We start from the raw sequence: 12655 nt of genomic DNA on the forward strand, positions 1-12655 counted from the left end.
TTTAAATTCTGCAGATCCCTGAATATACATGTTCCGAACATAATTGTGGGAATTGCCAACAGAACATGTACAGTGCAGCTGACATGAGGGTATTTGTCATCCGCTGGCTGGCTGTGTAAGTAAAGACTCATCTGAAGAAGCTACTGGTTATTTACTGACAGTCCTCATTCAGTCCCAGAAACTTTTTCTCTAGAAACAGTTTTTAGAAACTCCTTTTCTGACACTGGTCTTTGTCTACCAAAGCAAGGCAGAGATTATTTTAACTAGGTTATATGTCATCTAAGGAGGACAATGCTTGTACTGACCATCAGAGAGAGAGGTTCAAGAAAAATATGGATCAACATATTAATCAAGAAATGTGGATAAACATGAACACCATTTCTCTCTCAGAAACAAGAGTGCTGAGCCTCTTTCCCATATTAAATACAGACTATAGGATCAACATTTTAGTTAGGGAGAGCTTCTTTTCATTTAATGTTGTGAGCTTGCTGAACAAAGTGAGTGATTTCAAAAGTATTTGACAATATTTTGCTTTCTTGTATGCCACATTTCTCTAAAGAAATTTAGTTTTAATATAGCACAAGAGGAAGCCAAACTGTTTTTAAAAACAATCTGCACATCTGGAGAAATCTTACTACCTCAAGCTAATTCAGAATATACCTGACAAATGGCGTAGGATCTCCTCATTGTAGCAGAGATATGCCAATATAAAACCAGACTAAGACAATGGTGAGTCATACTTCATGTTGTTTTGAACTATTAATTTCCCATCAAAACCAGTTTGTTAACGGCAGATTACAGGTATTTGGGTAGATGTAAGCTTCTCTTCACAAAAATCGGATTTCTGTGGCCAGCAAAATGGAAATGGAGTCATATTGCTTATACTGTAAAAGAGGTTTTCCTCATCTTACGACAGAATATAGCTTTGTTACAGCAGTGCTATATGACTGATTACAGTGCTTTCACATGCCATCAATAAATAATTTCCTCTGCTATCTTTAATTTATAATTCTAGTGAAATGCTTGGATAGAAACCGAGATAAACGCATATGGCTATCTTTTTGCTGACAATCTGTAGAATTACAAGCACTTGCAAAAAATTTGGTTTTGTGTCATTCCAGGAGAGAGCTCAAATATCTCTGTGATCCCAGCAAATGAGAATTAGATTTCTACATGCTGGCAGGAGACAGATTTAAGACATAATCCTCTTCCCACTGTTCCCCACTAGTTTAACTTCAATCAGAAAATATCTTAATGCCCATGAACACTTTCATTTTTAAAACTGTAAAGATCTGCACCTGTATATAACCCTCTGATTAAATATTGTTAACATAAGTAGTGTTGATGTCAGAGTTTGCCAATTACAGACACCTTCCATGTAAACTAGGTAAATTAGCTTGTCTGATTTGGAAACCAGTCAGTATATTTTGGCCATATATAGTTAACAAAGATGCACAAACACCTGGCAAAAACAGATGAGTAATGAATTTTACCAGAACAATAACTGTATTACAAAAGCAGTTGTCTGGGTTTGGATCAAATCTGCTGTTTTAAACAGTATTTTAAAACTAAAGTTTTTAAACCAAATTTAAAACCAATGTATGTCCTTCCATACAGTAAGCACTGTAAAAGACTGACAAGTCTGTTTATCTCTACTCAGCAGGTTGCACTGAATGAGCAGGACTTTTCATACTAGAATTCCTATCAAGGCATTCACTTCTTTCTTGCAAAACATGCTTTAAATAATTGAGTGCTCAGTACTCAATTTGTTACAATGGGTTTTTTGTTTTATTTTGTTTGTATTTTATTGTTGTTGTTGGTTTTATTTTAAGTGAACTGAGATCTAAAACCAGAACCACCACAAAGAGCAACTTAGCAGACTTGGCCAGTCCTATACTAGAACCATACATACTTGCAAAAACTACTAGTTTTGTCAGCATAGCAGTATCAGTTACTTGAAGAAAAGGAGACAACAGTAACAACAAAAAGTGGGGTTTTGCCAACATAAGTGCCCTTTTTATAAGTAAAGAATTATTCCTATATATGGTACCACTGACATAACATAAACCCTGCCACTTCTAATGCAGGATAATGTAATAACGGGATCTATGTGAGCCTTGTGTTACCAGGAATGGCTCCAGATGGATATGGATCAGTGTGTCTCCTGCTGCAAGGCAGCAATGAAGACTGCTTTGTTATACTGCAAAAGCAATTCCTGACTGTTTAAGTTGAGCTGTGTCTGATGCAGTCTTTGGAGAAACTGAACGAAGACAGTTTTCCTAAAAGATTCTCAGACTGTGGAGAACTTGTGGATTTGTTAGTGATACAGGAATTTAATTTCAGTCTGATAATGACCTAGTTTATTTAAAACTAGCATTGCCATCTACAACATATAATCTATTTGTCTAATTAAGGGTATAATGTGTAAGGTATTGTGTCCCAAATACCAGGACACAATCTGATGATCTTCTGATGTTACCCTTATGGCAAATTAATTATCAGACTGTTGTCAGTTATTGACAGTACTGCTAATAATATAGATCACACTAAATCTATTCCTAAAATTACTGCTATTCATGTGCAACTTTCTTTGGCTGTTTGCTGAATGTTTGCATCTAATTTTACTGTAAATAGCATTTTTTGAGATAGCAAATTTTAAACAGAAGGACATTATTTGCTTGAAATTAGTTTTCACTTGATGAATAAGTTTCATAAATACTGGTATGTGTCTTATAATTTCTGCTCTGTGTGAGAATGCACATCAGATTACTAGTTGCACTGTTAGCTGGGGAAAGGCTACTGAAAATGAATCATCACACTTTCAAGTAAAGGGTCTTTTTTGTCTTTCCTCCCATAGCCATCCAGTATTTTTTAATTTTAAAAATGCAAACAAGACTGCTTTTTCCTTTACCTCTTTTTTATTCCACAAAAGTAATACAAAACCAACAGTAGAAGATGTTTTCTGTATGTCACCTGGAGGGAATTTGTAGGTCAATTGAAATACATTCTTTACGGTGGCTGTTACAGGTATGGGAATGCTGGCAGGAGTGTGAAGGACAGTTTAGATGCTTCATCTCTTGAAAAACTGTATCTACCTGACTTGGGTGAGGAACGTAAAATTCAGGCCATGATCTGCTTAGGAACTTTGTATTTTTCTACCATTTCCTGGGGACCCTGAGAAAGAATTATGAAAAGGAATACAGACTACAACTGTATTAACCATGCCAGATTCACTAGGAAAAGAAAGTATGTGTTTACCCTTGCAGACCTTCCCTAAATGATAATTCCAATCCGATTTTTTAAAAATAAACATTCCTTACATCATTGACCATCTCCAATTGCAGAGGAAAACTTCAAGATATATATGCTAAATCTCAAAAATAATTACCATTATTTATTTTAATAACTCTGTCTTCTTTTTTTAACACGTGAAGTTAACAGTGCAGCTCTCCATCCACACCCCAGCCACCCTCAGCTGCTTCTTTGCCCCTGCTACATAAAATGAAACTTCCCAGGCAAATGCTGGGGCATAATTTTGCAGTGATGCTCAAGCCCTCAGCCATTCCACATGTTGATCTGGGTATAAGGGTAGGAAACAAACAGGTTGATCCAAGTATTTCATCATTCTGAAAGGAAGGCCCTTCCTGCTGTTTGACATGAACATCATTATCATTCAGCCTAACTTCAGTGCCAGTTCAACAATTTATATATCCATGGGAAATGTGACATTTTGCTGCAACATGCTGCAGTGCATCTGCTGGCAGCTAACCTACTGGCTAAAAGAAAGAAAACTACTGGTTTGAAAATAATATACTCTTTTCCCCTTAGGAAATAGAAAGCCTATGGTTCTGTAGATTTTCCCTTTATTATTTTCTTCATGTCATAAGCATCCTGTCTCTTGAGATAGTGCATGGGACAATAGTCTTTTACTAGCCTTTGAAAACAGGCAGATTGCCCAGGCTGTCTTAGTTACACTAAGGAATACAGGGGAGTAGTTGGCATTCAGTATATTTAATGGTCACAGCTGGGAGACAAACACCTGTAGGCTGCTCAAGCCAGCAAAGTTTGGAGAGTCCTGCTGCTGCTGAAATATACCACAGAGCTCAGAAACACCAACACATTGCCCTGGTAGTGGACAGAACATGGAAGTTAGCACACTTGCATTTTTCTTTCTCTAATGCTATCTCTGTCCTCTGCCCTAACCACACAGAAACAATCTTTATCTTAGATACTTTACAAAATAAGCCACCAAATGGTGACAGTCACAAACAGGTTTTTGTTTCTTTTGTTTGGTGGTGGTTTTTTTGGTTTGTTTTTTTTTTTTTTGGTATGGAAAGCCATTTACTTGTTTCCTTTTTATTTTTTTTTTCCCTCTCATTTCTATTCCACCTGACTGGTAGAACCTTTTCGCTTGTCATAAATAGTATCAAGTATCATAAAGCAAAATAAATCAAAACAGTGGTACATCTGATACAAAAAGTAAGCATTTGATTTCATTATATTCAGTTGTATTCTATTACAAGATTAAACATGCTACTGTGGATCTCAGGGTAAAATTCTTTAGAAAATTGTTATAAAAAAGTATTATTTGCACAGGAACTGCATAATTGTTACTGTTGTAATTGAAGAAAATGGTTCCTGAAGAGTATTTGGCACACACTTATGGTAAGATGGGCATAAGAGAGAAAATAGTTTTGATTTCAATTACCAATACTTTGCTCAGAATTATAACCAAACTTGCAAAGTTGGGTTTAACTTTATGGTAAATATTTCATTCTTAAATTTGTGGTTCTTGACTAGGAAAGTGCAACTATCTGCAGAACAGAGCAATGGTACTTTCACCTGTCTAAATAAGCAGCACACCCCGCCACACCTGCCCTCCAGCTTTCTGTCATAGACAGCCATTTTGGGAACTACATAAAGAAACAGATATAGAAAGTAGGACTGCTCAGAAAGTGCTAGACCCTAGTGACCCATTCCATCCTTACCCAGCAGTCCTGCCCTTTCACCATTATGCACTTAACAATTACATTAACATCTACCATAAAGCATGATGTTGGTGTAAGTACTGTTTGGTCCTGCTGCTTTGTAAATTGCAAAATTGCAAATTTGCTCACTTATACTGGTGGTCCCATAAAGAATATGGTATTCAGAAATATAAGTAAGCTATGAAACTTTGTATTTTTTTTTTACTGTATCCTTGGTTGGGTTTTTAAGGAAAATCAATGAAGGCAATAATGAGAGAAACAAAAGTTTACACAAGTTCTAACATCTTGTTAGATGTAAAAAGTAGAAAGAAACAAACTTATTTTTTTAAGTACGTTACATCTTATTGTTTTATGAGAGCCTGGTTTCATACCACAGTTAGGGTATGAAGAGAGACTTATGATGCCCAGTGTTGAAAAGAGTCGCCCTTTCAGTATTTATGATACTGCTTCTGGCTGACAAAAGCTGGCATCGCAATCCATTAAAGGAGGACACTGCAAGAGGTGTATCAAAACAGGCCACAAAACAGACTTTATGCAATCACACTTAAGTCAAACTGAGACAATGCAGAATTTGGTTTAAATAATCTTACACTTTACTTTAAAACTTTTTAAAAGCAATACATTAGAACATATTCTTTATAATTTTAAAATTTATGCTATATTTTATATGCACAAAATAATAACCTCTAGAGTAAGGAAGATATTTGTTAGTCAATATGCATGACAAAGTACTGTAATAATTCTTTTTATGCTATGTAAGTGATTTTCCCCATTAAGTGTGCACATTTGCTCTGCCTATTGTTGATCTGCTGCTAAACATTTCACAAAAGTTCGCTCTGTCTTCAGAACCTGACACTCCAAGCAGACAGTTTAACAAGTGAAAGAGCATGGATTATGACAAAAAATCTCATCAGTGATGTTAGTATAAACCAGTTCTTTGGATTTGTTTGGAGAGCTTGCTTCTGCTTCACTCTCTCTCATGTTATAATCCATCAGAAAAGTCCTCTGCAAAAGAGTTGTTTCATTCTTCCAATCATTGTCAAGTCTTTATTTCTTAAAATATATATTCAGAAATATATGAAATGTAAACTACATTAAAAAAAGACGTTACTGATATATTTCCTCTCTCTACAATCAACTTGTGTCACAATATCTTTATATGTTGAATGTTTTCTTACTGTATTTCATACCACATATTATTCATGCTCATTTTGTACTAAGAAAAACTATCAGATTGAGCATTTATACTGCAAAATGAAGATAAAATGGATTTCAGTCATGTTTTACAGGTAATTTACTTAGAAATCGGTTTCAAAAGGTAAAAAGCGATTAGTCAACAATAACGATCAAATAAGGAAAGATACAAGACATATCTGAATGTAAATATCAAGTATATAAAATATTAATCTGAATAACTATGTATAAATACTGGTAATTAATGTTACTCATACAGTGGCTTGTATAGACAGTCCCTTAATAGCCTATTATCAGGTTAAAGTTTCATTTTCCCAGATAAGATCATCTCATGTATTTCTTTGGTTAACAAGACATATGCTTTCTTAGAATTATCTAAAAAATAAAGAGGATCAGTGATTGTAGATGGATTAAAACCTTCATCCACCAGTCGAAATTTTTGTTGTTTGAACGTTCCAGTCATTTCCATTTTTTCCTATAGAAGAAAGATTTATTATTCAATAGAAGAGCTTCTTTTCTTTTGCTCACATTCATGTTTGTTTTTGAAAATCTTACCTGATGTAAGGTTACTACTGTTTATTCTCATTATGCAGAAAAAATAGAGCTTTTGTGCTGCTACCCAGAGACATGGTGCAAAACAGTTACAGCCCACTGCTTTCTACATCACTGTCCAGTGTCTCATCACAGCGTCTTATTTGGTGTAGCTCCAGCGTGCCTGAGACAATCTAGCTTCTTCATCTGTGTGCATTATAAAGCTGCACATCATAAAGAATCTGAGAGTAAAAATTGTCACTATCAAGATCTCCTTACTGATAAAACTGAGGAAATTCTCTGTATCTAGGACTATTGTCACCTTAAATAAAGGGCTGAAAGAATCACATGCTATATCAGCCATATTGATACTCAGCCACGTTCAAATAAAGGCGGAGCTTTACCATACATTTTATAATGTTTTCAACCTGATACTCAGCCACGTTCAAATAAAGGCGGAGCTTTACCATACATTTTATAATGTTTTCAACCTTTTCAGTGTCATGGTGTCCCTTGGAAAAAGTAGTAGGAGGCATCTCTAGTGAGACTCTTTTCTCTGCCCTCCCTACCTCTTCTCAGCTCGACTTTATGACCTCTCTCCATCATCTTCTCTTCTGTCTTTACATTTTTCTATACATGCAAACAACCTCCAAAAATGAAAAATGAAGCATTACCTCCAAGAACTCAGAGAACTACTGTATCTGCTCCATATCTACCTTCAGATCATAGCTACTTGCTTTGGCTGGTCTAAGAAACATTCTGATATCTTCTGAAGTATGATTACATGTCAGATCAAGCTCAGTAGGTTTTTAATTTTTGCCCTTGAAATTCCACCCACTACCTTCTTTCTTGGTTATCAAAAGCAGTACCAACAGCCATTCATCTGTAATATAGGCATTTAAATTCTAATCGAAGTTCCAGATACTTGATATCCAGGCTATGTCCAAGATTCAGATTCCTTCTGCCCAGCATAAAGGCTTTTTTGTACATCTGTACAGCAATAAACCTAGATTAGGTTCTCATCATTTCGTAAATTGACTACTGCAACATTCTCAAGTGTAATCTTGCTTGCTCTTATCAGAATGCTGCTGCAAAAGGTATCTTCCTGGACTTAGGAGACAGATATAAATACATATACATGTATTTAAATTTTGAGGTCTTTCATAGCCTTTTCCTTTTTGCCTCTTTATTCTGAATCAGTATTCGATCTTTGACTGGCCCAGGGAACCAATTTCCATTAATTATTGTCTATTTTCTAACAATGATTATCTCTTTCATCTTCTCCTCAGACTTAGGAGACTTCCTTCATAAACATCTTCAAAAACATTTTTCAGTTTGCCTTTGTCATGTTGTTTTCAAAACACCTACCAGAAATGAAGATGCTCATCAGACTTCACTTATTACAAAGATCAGTATTGTATGTTTTCTATACTCTCCCATTTTTTTCTAGACATATGTAGTCTATTGTATTACATTCACATTTTTAACTCTTTGGGGGAGGGATTATTTTTTTTTCCAAATTGGACAGTTACTACAGCAAAGTACTAGTAGACAAACAGGGATGATTCTGATGATTATGCTGAAGAAAATAATAATGTACATTTTTAATTCAATTTGCCTAGTACCTTTTCAAATGCTTTCACTTTTGTCATGGTACTATGCAGCAAATAACATTTCATTTATTGTGCACAATCAGTGACTCCTGCTTTAGCTCTACTTCTCTCTTCTCTCATTTCCACTGAATAAAACAGATTTTAGATTTTCTCCAGATGCAATTGTTCACATTTTACTAATCTGAATCTTTTTGTTCTCCTGTGTTCATGCTTCTAATCTCCCTAAATCCTTTTGTATGATCTCTATCCTTACCCATTTGTACAATTCCTCCCTTTTAAAAGTAATCTGCAAATTTTATTGCCCTTTTGTGTAATTGCTTTCCCAGGACTCCACTGATGAAGACACAAACAGGACCCGTTCTAAAACTAACCAAGTGATACAGGAACAAGCACTTTCTGATATTCATTTAGCCATCTCTGTGTTGAAATGAAGTAGCTGTTTGTATGCACGGTGCAATAATGCAGCTTACCTGGACTCTTAAAAAAAGAGGACAAGCATAACTTGGTAGATAGGTCACTACTTGCTTATACATTTGCTCCAAGTCTAATGATGTGTTCTGCTTTAAAATAACAGAGGCCATTCCTGCTTTTCCTTCATGATCTGGGGGAAAGTAAGTGAGATGAGAATTTTGAAACATGAATAAAGTTGACATTTTAGGGATGAACGTTACAGAAAAGAATTGTAATGCATTAATAAACTGACGGCCATATATATCACCTTCTGAGTTTCAGTAAACCTGGAAGATTACTTTCATATTTTACACGGTATTACATATATTTGGAGATCACTCAAGTGATCAGCTAAGCAATAATGCTGTAAATGAGTTTGGCAGGTAAGAGTAAATGGCGTCCTATGCTCAATATTAATCAAGAAATGTGGATAAACATGAACACCATTTTCTCTCAGAAACAAGAGTGCTGAGCCTCTTTCCCATATTAGTCAATTATGTCTTCCTTCCGTTTTAGCCTTTCTCTCTTGCCAGTATCTTCTCTCAAAACTGTGGATCTGAATGTTGTTAACAGAGGAAAAGCTTAAAGGTTTTTACTGGTTTGCCTATGGGAAAGACCAGAATCGGTAAAATATAAAAGCAATGAACTTCATCAATCAAAAATAACTGCACACTTAACCATCAGCTAGTAATAACAGCAGAGACATTCTGCCAACCTTATCTTTTGTCTCCTTTCTATATTTTTTTTTGCTAATGCTACAAAATCTGTTAGGAACTTGATTTGTTTATATTTAAGTGCAATTATCAACACAGTTGCATAAACTGGGCAGGAATCTGCAGGTAAATGTGTAAGAAATGAAAGCTGTTGTATTTTTGACTCTGATTTTCAGTCTTCTTTATTATGATCTTTCTGTTGTGCAGCTTTAAACTAGAGTAAGTGACACCTTTTTCACATTTTAAACTCTTATCATTTTGTGGTGGGTTCACCCTGGACAAAAACTAAACATCCAGCCAGCTTCTCACTTCACTCACTCACTTCTTCCATAGGATGGGACAGGAATAGAAGGAAAGCAAGATGACCCAAGTATGAAGATAATGGCAGTATAATAAGGAAAGCAAAAGCTCCATGCACAAGCAACAACAAAAGCAGGACTTAATTCACTATTTCCCATCATCACACAGATGTCCTCCTAATTCCTTCAGGGCAAGGCCTTACTCAGCACATGTGCTGGTTGCTGGGGAAGACAAATGCCACAACCACAAATGTCTCACTTTCTTCCTTTCCCCAATCTACTAATGCTGAGTATGGCATCATATGATATGGAATATCCCTTTGGTCAGTTTGGGCCTGCTGTCCTATCTATGTCTGCTCCCAACTTCTTACCTTGTTGACATTTTATTTTGACACATGCATTTTCCACGGATGTGAATTTAAAAAAATCTTCAAACTTTAATTTAGGTTATGTAGCTATCACAAATTCATGAAAGGCAGCTTTTCAAAAATATACATCACTGGTGGACAGCAGGATGACCACGAGCCAGCAATGTGCCCTCATGGCCAAGAAGGCCAATGGCATCCTGGGGTGGATTAGAAGGGGTGTGGTCAGGAGGTCGAGAGACGTTCTCCTCCCCCTCTACTCTGCCCTGGTGAGACTGCCTCTGGAATATTGTGTCCTGTTCCGGGCCCCTCCGTTCAAGAAGGACAGGGAACTGCTTGAAAGAGTCCAGCACAGAGCCACAAAGATGATTAAGGGGGTTGAACATCTCCCTTCTGATGAAAGGCTGAAGGAGCTGGGTCTCTTTAGCTTGGAGAAGAGACTGAGGGGCAACCTCATTAATGTTTATAAAGACGTAAAGGGCAAGTGTCAGGAGGATGCAATCATGAGATGGGCTCTTCTCAGTGATGGCCAATGACAGGACAAGCGGCAACGGGTGCAAGCTGGAGCATAGGAGGTTCCATATTAACATAAGGAAAAACTTTTTCACTGTGAGGGTGGCAGAGCCCTGGAACAGGCTGCCCAGAGAGGTGGTGGAGTCTTCTTCTCCGGAGACATTCAAAACCTGCCTGGACGCAATACTGTGTCTCTAGGTGATCTACTCTAGGTGGTCCTGCTCTGGCAGGGGAGTTGGACTAGATGATCTTTCGAGGTCCCTTCCAACCCCTAACATTCTGTGATTCTGTGATCACTGCATACACATAAAAATGCATGATTCATTATCTCATTCACCATCTGGTGGTATTTTCATTATCTACATCTACACTTTAGCTAGGTATTACACAGATGACTCAATCAGCAGTGATTCACAGGTTTAAAACATGAAATAAAAGAGTTGTGACGTTAATAACTAACCTAGAGGAAGAAAAACATACAGCTGAAGCTTCTGTTACCTGGTACAGATACACCATACACGTTTGCTTCTTGTATGAAGTCCAACATTACAATGACATCGGAAACTTCTGTAGTTGCAACATTCTCTCCCTTCCATCTAAAACGTGAAAAAATAGTTTAATCCCCTGAAAACATATGGACACCTCCTTTTTAAAAACATTAACTTTAGCAGGAACTCCATTCATTGCAGACTAACACCACCTCAAATTTGTTCCCACCTATCATGTTGGTATATTGATCTGATCACCAGAAAACAACGCTTGCAATTGAAATGATACTGGATTATTAGCTATCACTATAAAGCATAATCTGACATAATGATTTTCAAAATTTTGACATGTATTTACATGTATCAGTTGTAACCAGTCTTTACAATTCGATACATTTTCTCCACTTCAGTATTCAACTTGCTCATAGCAAAACCATCACTAGTTACTATGCTTATTTGAAGGACTGATAAAAGGGCTTTAATTCCTAAACATTCTGGAAATGAGCTATCCAGCTCCATGGGAACACTTTTTACAGAATTAAGCCCCTGTCATCCACTTTGAGATCATTATAAACTACATCACAATAGCAATAAACCGAATGCTTCTGGTTGAAAACGAATAGAACAGTATTATTGTATTCTGCATGTCCATGGTTTTTTAATGAAGAAATGTGAAAAGAAACAATGGCTATACCTGAAGGTATCTCCAATCCTGTCCCAAAAATAAAGAAAATTTTCATGGTCTTGAACCATTAGATCTCCAGTGTTAAAATAAAGATCTCCCTTCTTAAATACCCCACAGAGTAATTTCTTTTCTGTGTGTCTCTTACTGCCAGCGTAACCAAAGAAAGGGTTCTTCGCATTGACTTTGGAAATGAGAAGACCAGCCTCACCTATATAGAGAAGTTAAAAGAGTGTAAACCTAACGTATCGTTGAACATTTCCAGTACTTTACATTAATATTAATCTGGTACCTATGATTTTACAAGACCAGGAACCAGTTTGACCAGTATGTGGGATACAACAATAAACACCTCTTTCTACTGCTTTACAATTCCTGTTGTCACCTCTACATCCAAAGTAATCATAAAGACACAGTACAATATTGTCCACTCAAATTCCCAGTCCTGTGCTTCTTCCTGGTGACTCATCAAACAGTTTTCTTCCAGAACTGTCATCTATCAATTGGGAGTTCACTAATAGGTTTACTATCCTCTCAAAATGCACACTTCAAGTGAATATTATGTCCCACTCCCCACACCTTACTGAATTTCCAGTGATGAGTCTCAACTTCACCAGCTTCTTACTGAAAAACTAGTGGTAATAAAAAGCAGGTGTTCAACCCAGGCATTAAGTCTCTATTTAGTCTCCTTTCGGAATTTCTGAGAACACTTCTTAAGAAGTTTCATTAATGTGATATAGCCTCATTACTTTCTTTTTGGAGTAAAATATAAAGTTTTAATATACTTTTTTTTTTTCTCAGAAAAACAGGGAGAGATGG

The 12655-nt window shown here is 36.3% G+C and overlaps 1 protein-coding gene across 1 annotated transcript in view; it reads right to left on the minus strand.

Moving 5' to 3' along the window:
* Positions 1-6480: 6480 nt before the first annotated feature.
* The window catches only part of SLC27A6 (solute carrier family 27 member 6), a 42497-nt gene continuing 36322 nt past the window's right edge, over positions 6481-12655 (minus strand). Inside the window, exons 7-10 of the mRNA XM_086479574.1 lie at positions 11849-12047; positions 11165-11262; positions 8797-8927; positions 6481-6657 (exon numbers count right to left, since the gene is read on the minus strand). Coding sequence (XP_086335700.1) covers positions 6481-6657; positions 8797-8927; positions 11165-11262; positions 11849-12047 — 605 coding nt within the window. The remainder of the gene's footprint in view (positions 6658-8796; positions 8928-11164; positions 11263-11848; positions 12048-12655) is intronic.

This window comes from Leptosomus discolor, chromosome Z, assembly GCF_034619465.1.
Source record: "Leptosomus discolor isolate bLepDis1 chromosome Z, bLepDis1.hap2, whole genome shotgun sequence".
Lineage (NCBI taxonomy): Eukaryota > Metazoa > Chordata > Aves > Leptosomiformes > Leptosomidae > Leptosomus > Leptosomus discolor.